The 24451-nt window shown below is 40.7% G+C and overlaps 1 protein-coding gene across 1 annotated transcript in view; it reads left to right on the top strand.

Moving 5' to 3' along the window:
- The window catches only part of MTUS2 (microtubule associated scaffold protein 2), a 589758-nt gene that overhangs the window by 414853 nt on the left and 150454 nt on the right, over positions 1-24451 (top strand). Inside the window, exon 6 of the mRNA XM_044249524.1 lies at positions 6564-6662. Within this exon, the coding sequence (XP_044105459.1) occupies positions 6564-6662 (99 nt within the window). The remainder of the gene's footprint in view (positions 1-6563; positions 6663-24451) is intronic.

Genomic DNA, 24451 nt, shown 5'->3' on the forward strand with positions numbered 1-24451 from the left:
ATAAGGAAAGCTTCATAAAGAAGTGATAGGGACTCAGGAGACTAGGAAGGACCAAGAAATTAGTGCGCTTTTGGCGAGTTAAAAAGAGTTTCCTCTTTATTCATTCAGTTAGACACAGAAGGTATTATCATGGGTTAAATAAAGCCCTAGACACTGGAACCACTGAGTATTACCTTCCGTGACCACTAGGGCTTTCCAACTGTGCTTAAGTGTCTTAAGATGGGGAGACCGTCCTGAATTAGCTAGATGGACTCACTGTAATCACCGGGGTCCTGATAAGCAGAAGGTGGGAGCCATTTAGAGAAGGAGATGTGAGGACGGAAGCAGAGATCGGAATGCTATGCCTTGATGGTCAAGGTGGCCACACATGAAGAAACACTGGAAACTAAAAATTACAAGGAAATAGATATTTCCCTGAAACTTCCCGAAAGAATCAGCTCTGCTGGTAACTGACTTTAGCCCAGTGAGGCTGACTCCATGCTTCTGGCCTCCATAAACTGTAAGAGAAGACATTTGTGTTATTTTCAACCACTCGTTTGTGGTCATCTGTCCCAGTGGCAACAGGGAATAATACAGAAGCCTTCAGTGAAGAGAGGTGAGCTGAATCTGAGGATGATCAGGAACGGGCCAAAGCTGACAAAGGAGAGATCTGGTGCTCCAGCCAGAGACAATAGCCCAGGTGAAGACAGGATGTCCCATGGAAATTACTGTCACTGCAGGGGCCCATGGCAGAGGAAGCAGAACTCTGGAGCTTGAGTTTGTACTCTCTAGTGAAGACCACGGAAAGCTTTAGAAAGGCTTTAAAAGGAAAATCATATGGCCTCGGTAATGATTAAGAAAGATCATCCCAGTACTGGTAAGAAGGACAAGTCAGGTAAATATGAAGATGGTGAGAGAGGGGACTGAGGAATCACTTAGATATTTCCAGCTGTCCCAGTGAGAAATGATGAGAACTGAGCTAAGGTAAAAAGTGGGAATGGGTACCAGGCCTGATTCAGGAGCTGCTTTACGGGACAGACAAGTAATGGCTGATGGAGCACAGAGAAGAGGACTTGCTGGCTTCTGGTTTCGGTGACCAGGGGAATGAGTGACCAGGAAACTAAATCTAGGAAGAGGAGTTATTTGAGAAGAAGAAAATTTGTTCCAGGTGGGGCATGGTGACCTGGTCTTCTAGTAGCTTGTAGTAATATCTAGTTGGCAGCTAAAAACAGGTCTGGATCTCAGGAAAGATGTCTGGGCCCATCTGGATTGGAAATGACAGAGTTGATGCTCAACAGCATGGGCAACTTAGGGATGCAAGCCTGCTGAGCAGTCGAGAACATCCAGAGGAGTGGATGGGAGAAAGCTGAGACCCAGGGGCAGCCTTCCTCCAGTACAGGCAAAGGTGGAAGATGCAGTGAAGAAGAGAGAGACTGCCCAGAGGGACAGGAGGAAAATCACGAGACCACAACCCACTCTGGCATTCCTAGATGCTCAGCCATCTTAGAGTTAGGTGAAAGCTCATAGTACGCTTCAGAATCATTAAGGCTGAGTCTGGATTGCAAGAAAACTGGAAAAAGTATGGAAAGCATTGACTAATTGCTGTGATTTTCTGTGCCATCAAGAATTCCCAGAACCATGCAGGAAGTTTCTAGGCAGCACTGTGTTCCTGGGGGAGGGACCGTGAAACCTTCCATCAAAGTTGTTCTTACAGAATTAGTTGCATAAGTTCATTTTCTCTCCTCATCCTTTCATGGATCAGACAGATTATTTTCATTTGGGTTTTGGTTTCACTGCTTTTATTGTTTATTTCTCATTATAAAAGTAACATGTGGTCATCATAAAAAGGGTAAAATAAAAAGAAATATCTCCTCAATCCCACTGCTCAGAGGTAACCATTATTAACAATTTGGTGCCTTTGTTTCAAATCTTCTTATATAAAATATAATACAGATAATATTTTGTGTTATAAAAATGGGACCACAGCTAGCTCTTTTCTTCATCATGGACATCTTTCATGCTGGTACAATATAGAACTACTTCATTCTTTTTAGTGGCTGCATAAAAGTACATGGTATGGATATACCACCATTTATTTAACCATTTCCCAGTGTGCATTTTGATGATTTACTCTCCTTTAATATTGTGAATAACGTAGGAAGTCTCATTGCACATACCCTTTTCCCTTAAGCACAGCAGCAAAACCTCGACAGCCATGGAAGGTAACACTCAGAGGTTCCAAAGAGAGATCTCTAGGAGCAGAATTGCTAGGTCAAGTATATCAGTATTTAAATTTTTGATAGAAGCAGCCAAATTGCACTCCATGAAGGATGAAAAAAAAAATACTGAAACACTGAATAAATATTCATGTTTAATTTTCTTTTGAAATAATGTGTTTAATGCATACTTTTGGCTTCTAACATTTCAACTCCCATGAGTCTCATTATTTGTTGATAATGATATTGATATTTGATATTTGATAATGATAATGATATTGATATTGATATTTGTTGAAACCTAACATTTCAACTCCCATGAGTCCCATATTTGTTGATACCTAAAATCTGAGCAGAAGGCAGGATGTGAAGAGGAGAGTGAGCCATAGATGGGGTCCTCTGAAGGGTGGGGGTCTGGCTTCAGTGGAGTGAGGTGATGGCTTTCAGGACCCAGGTTCCCGCCTTCTGTAAGCCCTCATGTGCCTGGACAGGACATCTTGAAAGAAGCCCAGTGGGAAGGAGGAGACAGGAGGCAGAATTGACTGAATGACCACACTGGGCCAGGACGAGTGTGGTCCTAGGGTTGACACTCATGTTCCAGTGGGGAAGGCAGACCATAAACAAACAGAGGAGGGTATCATGTGTTACGGGTGCAATGCATGTCATGAAGAATAATGAAGCAAGTATAGGGAAGAGTGGCAGGTGGCAGGAGGACTGTTTAACCTGTAGTATCAGGCATGGCCTCTCTGAGGATTATCATTTGTGCAGAGACCTGAATGAATGGATGCATGAACTGTGCTCAAGGTCTCAGGGGAACATATTCTCTGCAGAGGGAAATCCAGTTAAACGGAGCTGAATGGAGAATGGAAGGAGCGCAGCCTGCACTATAGTATGGCCAGAGGGAGTGAGCATGGGCAAAGTGATGCCAAGTGTGTGTTAGAGCTCTCCAGAGAAACAGAACCTGTAGGATATGCATACATGTGCATGGGATACATTTTATAGAGAGACTATATAGAAAATAGTATGCTATAATATATATAATTTATGTATTGTGTAATAAAAAATCTGTTATTATAAGTAAATATATATAAAAAGAGATTTCTTATGAGGCATTGGCTCACATGTTTATGGAGGTTGAGAAGTCCCCAGGTCTGCAGTGGGCAAGCCAGACACCCAGAGACAGCTGGTAGTATAAGTTCCAGTCCGAGGGCAGAAGACTGATGTCCAAGCTCAAGCAGTCAGGCATGCAACGTTCCTTCTTGACAGCCTTTTGTTCTGCTCAGGCCTTCAGCGGATCATAGGATGCCCACTCCCATTGGATAGGGCAGTCTGCTTTCTTCAGTCTACCATCTAAATTTAATCTAATCTAGAAACACCCAGAGTAATGTTTGACCAAACGTCTGGTCCCCCTATGTCCCAGTCCAGTGGACACATAAAGTTAGCTACAACAGTGTCTGTGGAATGACAGGAGACCAGATCATCTGTGGCTGAGCTGCTAGGTATGGTGGCTGGTGGTTCATGGGCCATTGTTGAGAACTCAAAATGCGGTCAGTGCCAGATGTTAGAGTGATACTGAATATGTTGGGTGAAATAAAAATGTTATTACAGTTAATTTCATTACACTTTTTACTTTTTAAATGTTGGTACTAGGAAATTTAACATGATATAAGCTGCTCATTTTCTATTTCTGTTGGCTAGAGACAGTCTCCAGGGCCTCATAGATGTGACAAGGAGTTTACAGTTCATTCTTTTTTTTTTTTTTAAAGATTTTATTTATTTATTTGTCAGAGAGAGAGGAGCGAGAGCGAGCACAGGCAGACAGAGTGGCAGGCAGAGGCAGAGGGAGAAGCAGGCTCCCTGCCAGGCAAGGAGCCTGATGTGGGACTCGATCCCAGGACGCTGGGATCATGACCTGAGCTGAAGGCAGCTGCTTAACCAACTGCACCACCCAGGCGTCCCTACAGTTCATTCTGAGTATCTTGGGAGGTGATCGGAGGATTTCAAGATTGGGAATCACTTGCTCTAACTTAGATTTGAAATAATTATTCTGCTGCTGTGGGAGAATAAGCTGCAGAGGACAGGAGTAGGAACAGTAAATCAGGTAGGAGGCTCTTGTAGGGGAGGACAAGGAAGTGGTGGCATTGGGCTCTGCAGAGGCAGGGAGGGGAGGGAAGAGGGCAGCCCTGGGATGTACTCAGAGGAGAAACAATGAGCTTTGCTAATGGGCTGAATAGGGGTAGGGAGAAAAGACACAAACCAAGATGACTCCTGGTGTTGGGGCCTGAGCACAGTGAGTGAATGAGGGTGCCACTTACTGTGATGTGAAAGACTGGGGGTATGTTAACTAAATGCTGTGAAGCATATTGAGAGTAGGAAGGAAAAGAGCAGAGGGGCAGAAGTACAAGAGAGAATTCAGGCTTTAGAAGGGTTCAATCAACGGAACAAAAAGAGTCTGTTGAAAAGCAGTAAAGCAGAGATGGTGATAGGCGCGTGGGTGGATGAGTAGAAAGCCGGTGAGCAAGGATGAGGGGGTAGTGAGGCAGGTCTGATGGTGTGGGGGCAATGGGAGCCCAGTCAGGCCAGTAAAGAATGAAAGATGGGGAGGTTGGATCCACATACCTGCCCCTCTCTCCAAGCTCCTGGAATAATCTCTCCCCACCATCATATATCCATATGCACAGATAAATCAGCTATAATGGTGCTTTTATAGAAAGGGGAAAATTGATATATTTGAACATATTAAAATTTAAAATCACAGTACAATGAAATATACTATAGATAAATTTCAAATAGTGAAAGGCTAGAAAATACAATTTATATAGCAGACAAAGAAAGGATTAATATCCAGAATACACGAAGGGTTCCTAATACATCAGTAAGAAAAATAGGCAGAGGATTTAATTAGGCTATTTTCAGACAAAGAAATGCACATGACCAATATGAAAAGACTCTAAGTGTTTGGCAAAAGTGAAAATGATTGAGGCTTTGATGTCAGTAGGGTCTGAGGCATGCAGAAAGAGTTAGCTTCATGCACTCCTGGCTGGGGCATAAATTTCTAGCTCCTTGTGGAAGACAGCCGGACTGTGTCTAGCAATACAGCAAATGAGCAGATTCTTAATCCAGCAAAAACACTTGTATGTATTTTTCCTGTAAAGAAACTGGTCCCTGTGTACAAAGAAACAAGTAGAAGAATGTGTATTACAGCACATGTCGCTATCTAAATAGCTAAAACTTGCAAACAATCGAAATGTTCATCAGTAGGATGGTGGGGAAATAAATTACAGTGCATTTTTGGGCCTGCTCATATGTGACACTTTCAAAAGATCTATAAATACACTGATAGGAAAAAGATCTTTGAAAGTGTGGATGGGTAAAAAGAAATTGCCATATATGATTCATTTAGCTAGCCAACACTTGTGTTTGTATTTGTGTAGATAATATTTGTAAGTACCTAGAAAGAGGTCTGGAAGAATAACTATCAAATTGCCACCAGCAGTTAGCTGTGGAAGAGGAATGAGGTCACAGGCTTTGGGAAGTGGGAACTGGGATGTGTTCTGTATCTCAGGAACCATCCCCAAGCTTTACTGTTAAAATGACATAATAAATTGTGGAGGCAGGTCTGGGTACGTCCAGGTCTGGGTTATTTCTCTAGTCCTCCATCCATGGTCCTTGGCCTTTCTGACGAAGGTGATGTGAAGGTGAGGGTCTGTGGCCGGCATACACAGGGAAACGGGGCTGTGCTCCCGGACAGAAGAACATGCTGTCCTTCTATCGCTTGTGCTCAGGTTACCCCATTCTGCCGGGGCCAGCTCTGCCAGCAGGTCCCACGAAGGATCAGCTGCAGCCGAGAGAGCTCAGAGGCTTTCCAGGTCACCTCTGTGGCCCAGCTGCATGGAAATTAATTAGAAGCAGACCACGTCCCCCGTGGCTCGGGTCTCAGGGATGCCGAAGTCATTAGCAGCTGAGTTCGGCTCCGGCTTCCATCTGTGTCTTCTGAAAAATGTGTTAGGGCAGGAAGAGGCGGGCAAACCGAGTTGGTGGCTGAGGACGCTACAAGTTTAATTCCCAGATAGTTTGTCAGAGTCATTGGGGTGCAGTGACCCCCAGAGACAGGGGTGTTTTTCATCAAGTCAGAAGCGGCAGCGGTGTGCCGATTCCCCTGACCACTGCAAGGAAATTCCCTTTGCTGTAATTGCGTATGTCCTCCCTGGAGCACAGGGGGTGGTGACCAATCAGCAACAAATCAGCCAAATATTACTTTGTTCCCTTTGCCTTTTGTGAAGCCTCCCTTGCCACAAACAACTTGTGTTACCGTTTCAATTATAACTAGCTCTTTTCCTTCTTTTTCTCTCTTTCATCTCGGTCTAGGATCAAAGAAAGAAGGACAGAAAGATCAAGATGTTAACAAACCTGCTGTTTCATCTCCTAAGAGAGCTGTGACTTCAGCCACCAAGCTTCATTCACCAGGTATTTAAGAAATATGATCGGTGCCATTTGGGGAGAAGGCTTGGACTTGTAATTTCTTTGGTTCACGTGTCATTAATAGAGCAGTGCCAGCCCATGTGATGTGTGTGATACGTTCCAGAGCTTGACGTAACTACACTGGTGTGTTCTGACTCGAGATGAAATGAACCAGCTGTTGGCATCATCATCTGGTTCACGCTGAAAAAAAAAAAAGAAATGTTACCGTGTTACTTTTAAGTGGTAGAATCTTCTCGTGTAGGAGTATCTGCTATTCCGACAGCATGTAGAAATAGTTTATAATCGAAAAACAGACTGAAGTTCTAACCTCCAGAGATAATCATATTTTCTAAAAAGAATAAAAATTGAGAAACAACAGATATCAAATACTTGCGATTTCATCAACGGAAAGCATTTATTTACCTTTAGAGATGAATAAACTAGGTAACATCATTTGAGAGTTGAAAATCATTCATATCATGAAAATTCATATCGTGAGGCATTACCCCTTTGTAGAACAGAATGCAGTCTAACTTCAGAATGGTTTCTGTAGGCACAAAAATTGTAGCAATAATAGCAGCTACTGTTTGAGTTCTTACTGTAGCCCAGGACACTGGGTACTGGTCTAAGCTCTTTAAATGTATTAATTTATTCCATGCCTGCAAGGCCTGGGACAGGCATGATTATTGCCTCTCCTTTTACATGCGAGGAAATGGAGGTGCAGAGATTTTCATTAATTTGCCCAAAGCCACAGGAAATAAATAGTAGAGACTCAATTAGATTCCAGCCACTCTGAATCCCACAGCTGCATTCTTAGTCACTATTCTATTTACCAGAAAGCCTGGAGAATAGAGAACTAGCTAGTATTTCTGGTTAATTGAAAATGTACAGGAAAGAAGCCAAGCCCCATGGTAGAGGGTCAGAAGACAAAACTGGGTGCCTAAGGTGAGAGGTCGGCGGGGAGGAGGACCGTGTATACATCTGAAATTTCCAAAGGGCCACACCCTCACTGGATGAATTAGGAAGAAAAAGAAAATTCACCCATAGGACGAGCCTAGTCTCTTGTATCTTTGGCTCTGAGAGAAGGTAGGGAAGAGAGACAAGTTCTCCATTAGGGATTCCTCACCCCCAATCTGCCCTGCCTCAACTTAAGAGCCGAAATCCACGCTGCCACTGTGGTCTGAAAATTCAATTTAACACGCTGTAGCTCTTGTGTGCACACAGCAGAATAAAATGTAAACATCATTATACACTCAAGGAAATAAGTCACCGAGTAAGATCCTTCAATTCCAGGGGAAGAGAGTAAAGGTATTGGGTTATTTTTAACTTTGTTAAGTCAAACTATATGTGCTAAAATTTCTAGGATAATCATTAAAAGAGAGCATATAGCTCTGAACCAGTAGAGAGGGAAAGGTTAGAATGAGGGGTAAAAAAATATTTCAGTCAATGAAAGTGAAGGCGAAAGGGGGAGAAAGAAAAAAGAAGGATAAAAGGAAGGAAGGGAGAGGGGAGAAGTTGAAAGAATAGAGTAAGACCTTAGAAATGAATTTAGAGAGGTCATAATAAAGGTCTATGAACTAAATTCTCTAGGCTAAATTAAAAATTTAGATTACCAGCCTGAATTCACTTATTGAACAGTCAAAAAGTATTTATTAAATGCACGGTATACGCTGTGAAATCCAGCTTTAGACTGCCTACAAAGTACACACCTAAAATAGAAGAATATTGAAAGGTTAAACATGAAATATATTTATACCAAGTAAATATTGAACAAGGGGAAGTGTACAGTGTTACAGTTTCAAAGAATCTTTCATGTGGTATCATTAATAAACCACACATTTGTAAAGCATACAATTTGACACATTTTGACACGAATGCACATAGACCATCACCACAATCCAGATAGCAAACATATCTGGCATCCCAGAACGTATCCTTGAGTCCTTATGTAATCCTGCCTTCCTATCCCTCTGTACCCCGCAAAGGGAGGTGCATTCTATCTCTATACATTAGTTTACATTTTCTAAAATTTCCTATAAGTGGAATCATGTAGTATGTGCTCTGCTTTTCTCTGGCTTCTTTTATTCAGCATGATTACTTGGAGTAGGCCATTCCTTTTTATTGGTGAATACAATTTCAGTGTGCAGATACCACAGTTTATCCATTGACCCATTAGGGCACCTTTGGGTTTCTACCCCAAGGATCTGGGTATTGTGAATACAGCTGCTCTGCTTGTTTGTACAAGTCTTGATAGGGACACCTGCCTTCGCTTCTCTTGGTAAACATCTAGGAGAGGAATGCCCAAGTCATATGGCAGTTATTTGTTTAAACTTTTAAAAATGTTGAAAGGTTTTCCAAGGTGGTTGTACCGTTTTATATCCCCAACAGTAGTGTGTGAGAGATCTAGTTCCTCCACATTTTTGCCAGTATTTGGTATGGCCAAATTAATTAAAGCCATTGTAATAGGTATGAAGTAATATAGCCTGTGGTTTTAACCAGCATTTTCCTAATAACTAATGGTGTTATGATGTTGAACATCTTTTTAGTTTATTTGACATCTGTATATGTTCTTGGATAAAATATCTATTCAAGGGACATCTGGGTGGCTCAGTCAGTTAAGTGTCTGCTTAAATGGTATCAGCTCAGGTCATGATCTCAGGGTTGTGAGATCGAGCCCTGCTTCAGATTGTGCTGGGCAAAGATCCTGCTTAGGATTCTCTCTCTCCCTCTCCCTCCAGCCCCTCCACTCCTGCTCTCTTAAAAAATATGTATCTATTCAAGTATTTTGCATTTTTACTTGGGCTGCTTTCCCACTGTGTTGAATTTTGAGTTTTTATGTGTTTTGGATACAATTTTTTTCAGCTACATGATTTGTAATGTTGCCCCACACTTGTTTTGCCTTCTCCCAGCAGTGCTTTTGAAGAGTACACATTCTTAAGTTTCCTGAAGTCCAATTGGTATTTTTTTTCTTTTATAGACCATGTTTTTGAGGTTATCTAAAAAATCTTTGTGTCACCCTAGATCACAAAGATTTTCTTCGACATTTCTTTCTGAAAGATTTAAAGTTGAGACACCTAGGTGGCTCAGTCAGTTAAGCATCTGCCTTCAGCTCAGGTTACCATCTCATGATCCTGGGATCGAGCTCCACATCGGGCTCCTGATTTCTTTTACTGGGCTTCCACTGGGTTTAGCTAGCTGATATCATTAGTTCAAAATCTTTCTTCTTTTCTAATGTGTATGTTTAGTACAAAAAAAATTCCCTTTATTCACTGCTTTAGCTATAGTCCACAAACGTTGATATAGTGGGTTCCATCTTCATTGGATTCAAACTGTTTTCAAATTTTCTATTATGATTTCTTCTTTGCTCATGATTATTTTGAACTGTGTTTGCAGATATCTGGGACTTCGCAGAGACCTTTGTGATTTTATTTCTAATTTAATTCCACTGTGGTTAGAGGACATACTTTGGAGGACTTGAATCCTTTTAAATTTATTGAGACATGTTTTATGAGTCACAACAAAGTCTGTCTTGGTAAATGATTCATACAGACTTAAGAAAAATGTCTATTCTGCTGTATCTGTGTGAAGTGTTCTACAGATGCCATAGGTCAAGTTGGCTGATGGCATAGTTCAAGTATTCTATATCCTTACTGATTTTCTGTCTACAGGTTTTATTCATAACTGAAAAAAGCTGTTGAAATCTCAGAGTGTAATCGTGGGCTTGTCTGTTTCTCGTTTCGGTTCTATCATTATCTGCCTCCTGTGTTCTGAAGCTCTGCTACTAGGTACATACACATTGAGGATTGCTTATCATTTTGATGAATTGCCCCTTTATCATTAGGAAATGAAGCTCTTTATTCCTGGTAGTATTTTTTTCCCTAAAATCTATTTTATTCTATATTAGTTGTGCACTCCAGTTTTCCATTAGTTCAGCTTGGCATACCGCCTTCCATACTTCTCCTTTTCATCTGTTTTTTTTTTTTTCTTTATATTTAGGGTGGTTTCTTACAGCATGTAAATGGCTCTTTTATTTTTTTCTCCCATCTGAAAGCTCTGCCTTTGGTGTACATATCATGTTATTGATTTGATTGGGATGAAGTCTACCACCTTCCTATTATTTTCTATCCAATTCACATGTTCTTTTTTCTTTTTTTTCCTTATTTTACTGCCTTCTTTTATATTAACTGAATATTTATTATTCCATTTGTTCCCTTTATTGATGTATTAGCTCTCTGTATCTTATTGGGCTATTTTAATGGTTGCTTTAGGCTTCATAGTTTCTATCTTTAGCTTTTCACATTCTGGCTTGAAGTGATATTGTATCACTTCATATATAGTACAGTTGACTCTTGAACAACATAGGCTTGAACTGAATGGGTCCACTTATATGCCAATTTTTTTTTCTTCAGTAAATACAGTACAGTACTGTAAATGTATTTTCTCCTTCTTATGATTTTCTTAATTTCATTTTCTTTCCTCTAGCTTGCTTAATTGTAAGATTACAGTATCTACTACGTATAACATACAAAATATGTGTTAATCAATCAATGTGTTAGTCAATGTCATTGGTTAGGCTTCTAGTCAACAGTAGGCTACTAGTTGTTCTGTTTGGGGGGAATCACCAGAAGTTATATATGGATTTTCAACTCTATGTGGGATCATTACCCCTAATCCCCATGTTGTTCAAGGGCCAACTCTAAGAATCTTCCAACTGTATGCTTCCATCTCTCTCCTTCTGGCATCTGTGCTGCTATCAAACCCTTTCCTTCCACATGCACCATAAACCTATACTACATTGTTGGTTATCAATGCTGTTTTCTTTCAAGGAGATTTAAATAAGAAAAAAGTCTTTTACCAATATCCTTGATGAACATGGATGCAACATTCTCAGTAAGATACTAGCTAATTGGATCCAACAGTACATTAAAAGGATTATTCACCATGACCAAGTGGGATTTACTCCTGGGCTGCAGGTGTGGTCCAACATCCACAAATCAATCAACATGATACACTATATTAACAGAAGAAAGGATAAGAACCAGATGATCTCTCAATAGATGCAGAAAAAGCATTTGAGAAAATACAGCATCCTTAACATAATAAAAACCCTCAACAAAGCTGAAGTGGAGGGAACATACCTCAACATAATAAAGATCATACACAAAAGACCCTCAGCTAATATCATCCTCAGTGTAGAAAAACTGAGTGTTTTTCCTCTAAGGTCAAGAACATGACAGGGATGGCCATTCCTTTTTTTTTTATCTTTTTTTTTAACATCTTAATTTTATTTTATTTTTTTCAGTGTTCTAAGACTCATTGTTTATACACCACACCCAGTGCTCCATGCAATAAGTGCCTCCTTAATACCCACCACCAGGCTCACCCATCCCCCCAACCCCCTCCCTTCCAAAACCCTCAGTTTGTTTCTCAGAGTCCACAGTCTCTTATGGTTCAGCTCCCCCTCTGATTTCTTTCAATTCACTTTTCCTTTCCTTCTCCTAATGTCCTCCATGTTATTCCTTATGCTCTACAAGTAAGTGAAACCATATGATGACCATTCTTACCACTGCTGTTCAGCATAATACTGGAAGTCTTAATCTCAGCCATCAGACAACAAGAAGAAATAAAAGACATCCAAATTGGCAAAGAAAAATTCACACTTTCAGTCTTCACAGATGACATGATACTCTATGTAGAAAACCCAAAAGGCTCCTCTAAAAAGAATTGCTGGAACTGATATAAGAATCCAGCAAAGTCGCAGGATATAAAACCAATGCACAAAAGTCTGTTGCATTTCTTTACACCAATAATGAATCAACAGAAAGAGAAATTAAGAAATCAATTCCAGGGGACAAGATGGCGGGGTACTAGGAAGAGGCATCTTTTCAGCTGGTACCCCAAAGTGAGCTGATTACCTACCAAAGAACTCCGATCACCCATGAAATCAGCCTGAGATCAGAATTATACACGTCTGGATCTCTACAGGGGCAGAAGACGCCAGTGAGCAGGTAAAGCGGAATGGGAACGGCGGACTGATATCGGAAGATAAACAAAAGGGGGAGGGAGCCACCAGAGGCGACCGGTACAAAAGTAATACCCCGATACGAGCGAGAGTGCCCTGCGTCTGGGGACCAGCATTAACTTGGAGACTGGTTGAAAGCACTCCAAAAGAGCAAAGGATCGCGGGGGAAATTGTGGGAATCGGGGCGGCTAGGGACAGGGGCTTAAGTCCCCGGTCCCAGACGGCCTCCCCGGCGCGGAGGCAGAGAGAGTGCGGCGGAGAAACCGGCTCCTGGTCCCTAAGCCGCCAGCGCGCCCCAGAGCACGGGGGTTCCGGCTCCTGTGAGGGGATGGGAGCTGCGCCGGTCTGCAGAACGCGCGCTAGCCCTACCACAAAGCTTGAGATGCGCGCGCACGTCGCTCCAGCTCTCCTGGGTTTCTAAGGCCCGGGGGCGCTTCTTGACCCGCACCATTGTTTTCAAAGTCTAAGCCGAGTGCGCGCGAAACTCTTCCCCGGACGGAGGCGCGCAAAAGCCCAACCTGCGGCTTACGGACCAGCGCCCGGTTCTCAGTGCCCCAGACGCGCGCCCGACCCACAGCCGCCTCTGAAAAGAGGTGCGCGCAAGCCAGGCACTCCCAGCCCAGGCCGGCGGCAAAATCTCAGTGTGCGATCGCTGCTTGGAACCTCTCTGGTGGTCAGGAGCTCCCAGACAGCCGCCACTGCCTTGGCTTTGGGGACGAGCAAAAGATCCTGCGCCCCCAGGGTCTGCAACTTGGAACCTGCACTGCCAGCGGCCAAGGGGGAATTTATTCAGCTTCTGCACCCAGACTGAGGCTTCTCTCTGAGATGGAGATCAGGAAGTGTTCCAGGGTGCACCTTGACTGCACCAGAGTTGATACATACAGCTACATCTGTTCAGTCTTCTCCCACCAAAATGACTAGGAGGAGGAATGCCCAACAGAAGAAAAATACAGAGGATGGACCTTCTGCAATAGAGCTAACGGCTATCAACATAGACAATATGTCGGAAAGAGAATTCAGGCTAACAATTATCCAGGCAATAGCTAGGTTGGAGAAAGCCATGGATGACCAAACAGAATTGATTAGGGCCAAACTGAAAGCGACCAGACAGGATGTTCACAATGTTAGGGCGGAGCTTAAAGCTACCAGGGAGGAGGTCCACAATGCTCTCAATGAGTTCCAATCCAATCTAAACTCTCTCAAAGCTAGGGTAACTGAGAGAGAAGATAGAATTAGTGATCTGGAAGACAAATAGATAGAGAGAAAGGATCAGGAGGAAGCCTGGAACAAACAGCTTAGATCCCACGAAAGCAGAATTAGGGAAATAAATGATGCCATGAAGCGTTCCAACGTCAGAATTATTGGAATCCCTGAAGGGGAGGAGAAAGAAAGAAGTCTAGAAGATGTCGTGGAACAAGTCCTTCATGAAAACTTTCCGAATCTCGCGAATGAAACCAGCGTTCATGTACTAGAGGCTGAACGGTCTCCACCCAAGATTATACACTCCAAAAAAACATCACGACACCTGATAGTCAAATTGAGAAATTATAATTGTAGGTATAATCTCTTGAAAGCTGCCAGGGCAAAGAGGCTCCTTACTTACAGAGGGAAGCCCATCAGAATAACGTCAGACCTGTCCACAGAGACCTGGCAAGCCAGAAGAGGCTGGCAAGATATATTCAGGGCACTAAATGAGAAGAACATGCAGCCAAGAATACTTTATCCAGCAAGACTGACATTCAAAATGGATGGAGAGATAAAGAGTTTCCAAGACCGGCAAGGCTTAAAAGACTATGCAACCACCAAGCCGATACTGCAGGAAATATTAAGGGGGGTTCTATAAAAGAGGAAAAATCCCAAGAATAGCATTGAACAGAAATATAGAGACAGTCTACAGAAAGAAAGACTTCAAAGGTAACTCGATGTCAATAAAAACGTATCTATCAATAATCACTCTCAATGTGAATGGCCTAAATGCACCCATAAAACGGCACAGGGTTGCAGATTGGATAAAACGACAGGACCCATCCATATGCTGTCTACAAGAGACCCATTTCGAACCTAAAGATACACGCAGACTGAAAGTGAAGGGGTGGAGAAGCATCTTTCATGCCAATGGGACTCAAAAGAAGGCTGGGGTAGCGATTCTCATATCAGATAAATTAGACTTCAAACTAAAGACTGTAGTCAGAGATACAGAAGGACACTACATAATCCTTAAAGGGACTATCCACCAAGATGATCTAACAATTGTAAATATCTATGCTCCCAATATGGGAGCAGCCAATTACTTAAGAAAACTGTTAGTCAAGATAAAGAGTCATATTGATATGAATACACTAATCGTAGGTGATCTTAACACGCCTCTTTCAGAATTAGACAGATCATCGAAGCAGAAAATCAACAAAGAAACAAGAGCATTGAATGACACATTGGACCAGATGGACCTCATAGATATATACAGAACATTCCACCCTAAAACAGCAGAATACTCATTCTTCTCAAGTGCACACGGAACCTTCTCCAGAATAGACCACATATTGGGTCACAAATCAGGACTCAGCCGATACCAAAAGACTGAGATTATTCCTTGCATATTCTCAGATCACAATGCTTTGAAACTGGAACTCAATCACAAGGAAAAGTTCCGAAGGAACTCAAACACCTGGAAGCTAAAGACCACCTTGCTTAAGAATGCTTGGATCAACCAGGAGATCAAAGAAGAACTGAAACAATTCATGGAAACCAATGACAATGAAGACACTTCGGTCCAAAACCTATGGGATACAGCAAAGGCGGTTCTAAGGGGAAAATATATAGCCATCCAAGCCTTGCTCAAAAAAATTGAAAAATCCAGAACACACCAGCTGTCTCTACACCTTAAAGAACTGGAGGATCAACAACAAATCAAACCAACTCCACACATAAGAAGGGAAATCATCAAGATTAGAGCTGAGATCAATGAGGGAGAAACCAGAGATACAGTAGAACGTATCAATGAAACTAGAAGCTGGTTTTTTGAAAGAATCAATAAGATCGATAAGCCACTGGCTACACTAATCCGAAAGAAAAGAGAGAAATCCCAAATTCATAAAATTATGAATGAAAAGGGAGAGATCACAACTAACACCAAGGAAGTAGAAACAATCATCAGAAGTTATTACGAACAGTTATATGCCAATAAGCTTAGCAACCTAGATGAAATGGATGCATTCCTGGAAAAATATAAACTACCAAAATTGAACCAGGAAGAAATCGACAACCTGAATAGACCGATATCTAATAACGAGATTGAAGCAGTGATCAAAAATCTCCCAAAAAACAAGAGCCCAGGACCTGACGGATTCCCTGGGGAATTCTACCAAACCTTCCAAGAAGAAATAACACCTATTCTCCTGAAGCTGTTTCAAAAAATTGAAGCAGAAGGAAAACTTCCAGACTCTTTCTATGAAGCAAGCATTACCCTGATCCCCAAACCAGGCAAGGACCATACCAAAAAGGAGAATTTCAGACCAATATCACTGATGAATATGGATGCTAAGATTCTCAACAAGATCCTAGCCAACAGGATCCAACAACACATTAAAAAGATTATCCACCATGATCAGGTGGGATTCATCCCTGGGCTACAAGGATGGTTCAACATTCGTAAATCAATCAATGTGATACAACAAATTAATATGAGAAGAGAGAAGAACCACATGGTCCTCTCAATTGATGCAGAAAAAGCATTTGACAAAATCCAACATCCGTTCCTGATTAAAACGCTTCAAAGTATAGGGATAGAGGGAACATTCCTGAACCTCATCAAATCTATCTATGAAAGACCCACAGCAAATATCATCCTCAATGGGAAAAAGCTTGCAGCCTTCCCGTTGAGATCAGGAACAAGACAAGGATGCCCACTTTCACCACTCTTGTTCAACATAGTATTAGAAGTCCTAGCAACAGCAATCAGACAACAGAGAGAAATAAAAGGTATCCAAATTGGTAATGAAGAAGTCAAACTCTCTCTCTTCGCAGATGACATGATTCTTTATATGGAAAACCCAAAAGACTCCACCCCCAAACTACTAGAACTCATACAGCAATTCAGCAGCGTGGCAGGATACAAAGTCAATGTGCAGAAATCAGTGGCTTTCTTATACACTAACCATGAAAATACAGAAAGGGAAATTAGAGAATCGATTCCATTTACTATAGCACCAAGAACCATAAGATACCTGGGAATAAACCTAACTAAAGAGGTAAAGGATCTATACTTGAGGAACTATAGAACACTCATGAAAGAAATTGAAGAAGACACAAAAAGATGGAAGACCATTCCATGCTCTTGGATCGGAAGAATAAACATTGTTAAAATGTCTATACTGCCTAGAGCAATCTATACTTTTAATGCCATTCCAATCAAAATTCCACCGGCATTCTTCAAAGAGCTGGAGCAAATAATCCTAAAATTTGTATGGAATCAGAAGAGACCCCGAATCGCTAAGGAAATGTTGAAAAACAAAAATAAAGCTGGCGGCATCACCTTACCTGATTTCAAGCTTTATAACAAAGCTGTGATCACCAAGACAGCATGGTACTGGCATAAAAACAGACACATAGACCAGTGGAACAGAGTAGAGAGCCCTGATATGGACCCTCAACTCTATGGTCAATTAATCTTCGACAAAACAGGAAAAAATATACAGTGGAAAAAAGACAGTCTCTTCAATAAATGGTGCTGGGAAAACTGGACAGCTATATGTAGAAGAATGAAACTCGACCATTCTCTTACACCGTACACAAAGATCAACTCAAAATGGATAAAAGACCTCAACGTGAGACAGGAATCTATCAGAATCTTAGAGGAGGACATAGGCAGTAATCTCTTCGATATCAGCCACAGCAACTTCTTTCAAGATACGTCTCCAAAGGCAAAGGAAACAAAAACGAAAATAAACTTCTGGGACTTCATCAAAATCAAAAGCTTCTGCACAGCAAAGGAAACAGTCAAAAAAACAAAGAGGCAACCCACGGAATGGGAGAAGATATTTGCAAATGACAGTACAGACAAAAGGTTGATATCCAGGATCTATAATGAACTCCTCAAACTCAACCCACACGAAACAGACAAACACATCAAAAAATGGGCAGAAGATATGAACAGACACTTCTCCAATCAAGAAATACAAATGGCTATCAGACACATGAAAAAATGCTCATCATCATTAGCCCTCAGGGAGATTCAAATTAAAACCACATTGAGATATCACCTTATACCACTTAGAATGGCCAAAATTAACAAAACAGGAAACAACATGTGTTGGAGAGGATGTGGAGAAAGGGGAACCCTCTTACACTGTTGGTGGGAATGCAAGTTGGTGCAGCCTCTTTGGAGAACAGTGTGGAGATTCCTCAAGAAATTAAAAATAGAGCTTCCCTACGACCCTGCAATTGCACTCCTGGGTATTTACCCCAAAGATACAGATGTCGTGAAAAGAAGGGCCATCTGTACCCCAATGTTTATAGCAGCAATGGCCACAGTCGCCAAACTATGGAAAGAACCAAGATGCCCTTCAACGGATGAATGGATAAGGAAGATGTGGTCCATATACACTATGGAGTATTATGCCTCCATCAGAAAGGACGAATATCCAACTTTTGTAGCAACATGGACGGGACTGGAAGAGATTATGCTGAGTGAAATCAGTCAAGCAGAGAGAGTCAATTATCATATGGTTTCACTCATTTGTGGAGCATAACCAATAGCATGGAGGACAAGGGGCGTTAGAGAGGAGTAGGGAATTTGGGTAAATTGGAAGGGGAGGTGAACCATGAGAGACTATGGACTCTGAAAAACAGTCTGAGGGGTTTGAAGTGGCGGGGGGGTGGGAGGTTGGGGTACCAGGTGGTGGGTATTATAGAGGGCACAGCTTGCATGGAGCACTGGGTGTGGTGAAAAAATAACGAATACTGTTTGTCTGAAAATAAATAAATTGGGAAAAAAAAAAAGAAATCAATTCCATTTACAATTATACCAAAAACCATAAGATACCTAAGGAATAAACCTAACCAAAGTGGTGAAAGATTTATACTCTGAAAACTACAGAACACTTATAAAAGAATTGAGGAAGACACAACGAAATGGAAAAACATCCCATGCTCATGGATTGAAAGAAAAAATATTGTTGGGGCACCTGGATAGCTCAGTGGGTTAAAGCCTCTACCTTCAGCTCAGGTCATGATCCCAGGTTCCTGGGATAGAGCTGCTCAGCAAGAAGCCTGCTTCCTCTTCCTTCTCTCTCTGCCTCCCTGTCTGCCTACTTGTGATCTCTGTCAAATAAATTTTAAAAATCTTTAAAAAAATTGTTAAAATGTCTACACTACCTGAATAAGTCTACACATTCACTGCAATCCTTATCAAAATAACACCAGCATTTTTTCACAGAGCTGGAACAAACAACTCTAAAATTTTTATAGAACCAGAAAAGATCCCAAATAGTCAAAGTAGTGTTGAAAAAGAAAACCAACCTGGAGGCGTCACAATCCCTGACTTCAAGCTTTATTACAAAGCTGTAATCATAAAGTCAGTATGGTACTGACACAAAAACAGATACATAGATCAGTGGAACAGAGTAGAGAGCCCAGAAATGGACCTTCAACTGTATGGTCAACTAATCTTCAACAAAGCAGGAAACACCCCAGGGAAAAAAAGAGTCCTTCAACAGATGATGTTGGGAAAACTGGACAGAAGCATGCAGAAGAATGAAACTGGACCACATTCTTACACCATACACAAAAATAAATTCAAAATGGATGAAAGAGCTAAATGTGAGACAGGATTCCATCAAAATCCTATAGGAGAATACAGACAGCAACCTGTTTGATCTAAGCCACAGCAACTTCTTACTAGACACATCACTGGAGGCAAAGGAAATGAAAGCAGAAATGAATTTTTGGGACTTCGTCAAGATAAAAACCTTCTGCACAGCAAGGGAAATAATCAACAAAACTAAAAGGCAACTTACCAAATGGGAGAAGATTTTTGCAAATGATATATCAGACAAAAAGCTAATATCCAAAATCTATAAAGAATTCATCAAACTCAACACCCATAAAACAAAAAAAATTCAGTCAAGAAAGTGGTAGAAGATATGAACATTTTTCCAAAGAAGACATACAAATGGTTGAGACACACAAAAAAATGCTCAACACGACTCATCAGCAGGAAAATACAAATCAAAACCACAATGAGATATCACCTCACACAGGTCAGAATGGCTAAAATTAACAACTCAGAAAACAACAGATATTGGTGAGGATGTGGAGAAAGGGGAACCCTCTTACGCTGTTGGTGGGAATACAAACTGGTGCAGCCACTCTGGAAAACAGTATGGGGTTTCCTCAAAAAGTTAAAAGTAGAGCTACTCTATGCCCCAGCAATTGCACTCCTGGGTATTTATCCAAAGGATACAAAAATAGTGATTCAAGGAGACACATGCTCCCCAATGTTTATAGCAACCATTACCCCAATAGCTAAAATATGGAAATAGCCCAGATGTCCATTGACAGATGAATGGATGAAGAAGATGTGGTATATATATATACACAATGGAATACTACTCAGCCAACAAAAAGAATGGAATCTTGTTATTTACAATGACACGGGTGGAACTAGCATGTATAATGCTAAGTAAAATAAGTCAGAGAAAGACAAATACCATATAATTTCACTCATATGCAGAATTTAAGAAACAAAACAGATGACTATAGGGGAAAGGAAGGAAAAATAAAATAAGATAAAAACAGGGCTGGAGGAAACCATAAGAGATGCTTTTAAAAAATCTTATTTATTTGTTTGAGAGAGAGAGCACAAGCATGAGTGGGGGGGAGGGGCAGAGGGAGTGGGAGAGGGACAAACAGACTCCCCACTCAGTGGGGAACCCAACTTGGGGCTTGATCCCAGGACTCTGAGATCATGACCTGAGCTGAAGCTTAACTGACAGAGCCATGCAGGCTCCCCAGAGACTCTTAACTCTGGGGAAGAAACTGAGGGTTGGGGGGGGCAGTGGACATGGGTGGGAGGGTGGGCTAATTGGTGATAGGAATCAAGGAGGGCACTTGAAGTCATGAGCACTAGGTGTTATATGCAACTAATGAATCACGAAATTCTACCTCTGAAACTAATAGTACTAATAGTACTCTATATGTTAACTAACTTGAATTTAAATAAAATAAAAATAAAAATAAAAGTAAAAGAATCATAACTAAATTTCAAAAGAACAAAAAATTGTGTCTAACTAGTAACTTTAATAAACCATTGCTATTTAAAAAAAAGAAAAAATAGCTAGTTATCAAGCTAAAAAAGGACTTAATATTTATCGTAAACAGAAATAGTAGAGATTATTTAACCATGGTACACTACTTGTAGAAATTAATAACTGAAATATTTTTTTAATTAATTAATTAATTATTTATTTGACAGACAGAGATCACAAGTAGGCAGAGAGGCAGGCAAAGAGGAAGAGGAGGAAGCAGGCTCTCCACTTGAGTAGAGAGCCCAATGCAGGGGCTCAATCCCAGGACCCTGAGATCATGACCTGAGCCGAAGGCAGAGGCTTTAACCCACTGAGCTACCCAGGCGCCCCCTAGCTGAAATATTTTAAAAAAATATTCAACAAAAAAAAAAGTTTTAAAAATTTGTTAAGCAACATTTAGATCAAGTTAAAAGCAAATAAAAAGTATCAGAATATCCAGAAAAAAAACAAAAAATGAAATTGTATATAGTTAAATAAAGTTTAAATTTTAAATATGAAAAGAGAACAATAACAAAAAAGTATCTCAAAAGGAAACAGATTAACATACATATTAAATTTATATTACTAATTTATTTTACTTACTAATTTAAATAAGATTTGTTTTATTTAATAAGTTTTCATCTGGGGAAGTTCAAAAAAAGAAAAAGAAAAGTGTTATTTTAGATTTACTCACGTAGTTCTCATTTCTGGTGCTTTTTATTCCTTTATGCAGATCTAGATTTCCATCTGGTATCATTTTTCTTCTACCTAAAGAACTTTCTTTGTCTTTCTTGGTGGTGGAGCTTTTCTGGTGGTGGAGTCTTTCTGTTTTTGTTTACCTTAATTTCTCATAAGTACTGTCACTTTGTTCAGAATTCAGGTTAGCCTCCCCCCGCCCCGAACTATTTAAAGATGTTGTTTTGCTGTCTCCTGGTTTGAATGGTGTCCAGTAAAAACACACTGCTGTCCTTATCACTGTTTCTCTGTTCATAATTGTCTTTTTCTACTCTGGCTCTTCTGAAGCTGTTCTCTTAATCACTGGTTTTGAGCAATGTGATTATATTACACCTTGGTATCTTCTTTTTCTTGGTTTTGTGTTTGAGGTTTGTTGTGATTCTTAGAGCTGGAATATACAGTTTTCATAAAATTTGAAAATTGTTTCCCATCATTTCTTCAGAAATGTTCAGGCCTAAGCCCTCTTCAGGGACTCCAGTTGTACAAACTTCAGGCCACTTGAAGTTGCCCACAGCTTCTGTCCAAAGATAACAGTGTTCATTTATTTTTAAGGTTTTGTTAATTTATTTATTTGAGAGAGAGAGAAACCCAGAGAAAGAGAGAGAGCATGAGCCAGGGGAAGGGGGAGAGAGAGAGGGAGAAGCCAACTTCCTGCTGAGCAGGGAGCCTGACACGGGACTCAATCCCAGGACCCTGGGATCTCCACCTGAGCTGAAGGCAGATCTTTAATTGACAGGCACTCCAATACTGTTCATTTCTTTCAGTCATTTTTCTCTGTGTGTTTCATTTTGGAGAGTTTTTCTTATGGTATACTTGCTAATCTTCCTTTCCTTCTTCTTTTTGGAAATAATAACACCTATTTGTTTCTTCTACTGGTCACAGTTCTGTAGATTAGACACCCAGATCTGGTGTAGGTGGGTTTTCTGTTGAGAGTATCACAAGGGTGAAATCATGATGTCATTTGAGCTAAGTTCTTGACTGGGGGCTCTAGGGAAAAAAATCCACTCTCAAATGCATTCGGGTTATTGATAGAACCACTTCATTACAGTTGAAGGACCGAGGTGTCTGCTTCCTTGCTGGCTGTCAGCTAGGGACCATTTTCAGCTCACAGGGCCCCTGACAGCCACTATTCTACTTTCTGTTTAATGGATTTGTTTATTCTAGACATTACATAAACATTGAGTTGTGTAGTATGGGGCCTTTTATGTTGATTTCTTTGATGTTGCATCATGTTTTTGAGGTTCATTCATGTCAAAGCATGAATCAGTATTTTATTCCTGGTTTGGGCTGAATAATATTCCATTACGGGGGTGTGTCACATTTGGTTTACATTCATCAATGGATGGACATTGGGGCGGTGTCCAATTTGGGGCTACTTTGAGTAACGCTGCTTTGAACATTCATGTTAAAACCTTTCCTTATGTCATGTCTACATCGACTCTTAATCCCATTCTGTGTATTTTTCATCTTAGACATTTGAGCTTTCAATCTCTAGAATTTTTATTTAGGCCTTTTTAAAAAAATCTGGTTTGTCTGTACTTGACATATTCAGCAGTTCTGCTAGCTTCACGAACATATGGAATGTAGTTCCAAATAACTGTTAATCATCTGTGTCATTTCTTGTGGGCTTCAATTGATCACATCTCTCCTTATTATGGGTTATATATCCCTGCTTATTTGCATGCCTGAGAATTCTTTTAGATGCCAGACATTCTAAAATTTTCCTTGTTGGCTAGTGGATTTTTTATATTCCTGTAACTATTCTTAAGCTTTTATTCTTAAATAAAACTGTGTTACTTGGAAGGAGTTTTGTTTGTCAGTTTTGTTAGGCAGGCCAATGAGGGATCAATCCAGAGCTAATTTTACTAACTACCAAGTCAAGACCCTTCTAGGTGTTCAACCTATTGCTCATGAATTATGAGGTTTTCCATTCTGGCTGATGAAAACAGGAACAGATTCTGGACCACCATGAGGTCACAGGAATTATTCCCTGTAGTCCTTTGTGAAATTTTTTTCCCTGGCCTTGGGTACTTCCTTCTCAGTCATGCCCTTGTCCGAAAACTCAAGGGGAGCTTCTGCACATGTCCACAGTGCTCTCTCAGTGTTGATGTTCTCCCTGCCATACTGCCTTGTAACCTCTGTACCTTCGGCTCTGTGAGCCCTCAACTCCATTTTCTCAAGTTAGGGAAACCACAAGGTCCCAGTCTCATTCCCCGGTCTTGAAAATCACTCCAGGAAATTGGCTGATCATCTCCTTTGCTTTCCAGCTCAGGGATCCCTGTGCTTCATTGTCTAATGTTGATACCTTGAAAACCATGGTCTTATCTATTTTGACTGAGTTTTTTGGGGTTAATTTCAGATCAGAGACTAACTTTGATCCTTCTCACTCCATCTTGGCTAAAAGCAGTTCTCTATTTTAATATAAAATTTTAGCAATGTTATAATACTATTAAACCATGATTTTTAACCCTTGGAGAAAAACTCACATTTACCATGATATTTGTACTTCTTATAAATAATAAGAAATTTCCTGAAAATGAGAATATTTTATGTCAATTTTTATTTTGCCTAGAGAGTGGATGATAGTGACAAAGTTTTCATAGTTGGCTTTGGAAACCCTGATTATAACTTCCTGGTTTTTTTTTTTAGTCCATTTATACATCAGTATAGCAAAGAATCTACGCCTTCCGTGGAAAGGGAAATGAGAAAGTCTCCTTTCTAGAGCATTACTGGTTGATACCCATTTTAGTCATTCC

The sequence above is a fragment of the Neovison vison genome, chromosome 5 (assembly GCF_020171115.1).
Source record: "Neovison vison isolate M4711 chromosome 5, ASM_NN_V1, whole genome shotgun sequence".
In the NCBI taxonomy this organism is placed as follows: domain Eukaryota; kingdom Metazoa; phylum Chordata; class Mammalia; order Carnivora; family Mustelidae; genus Neogale; species Neogale vison.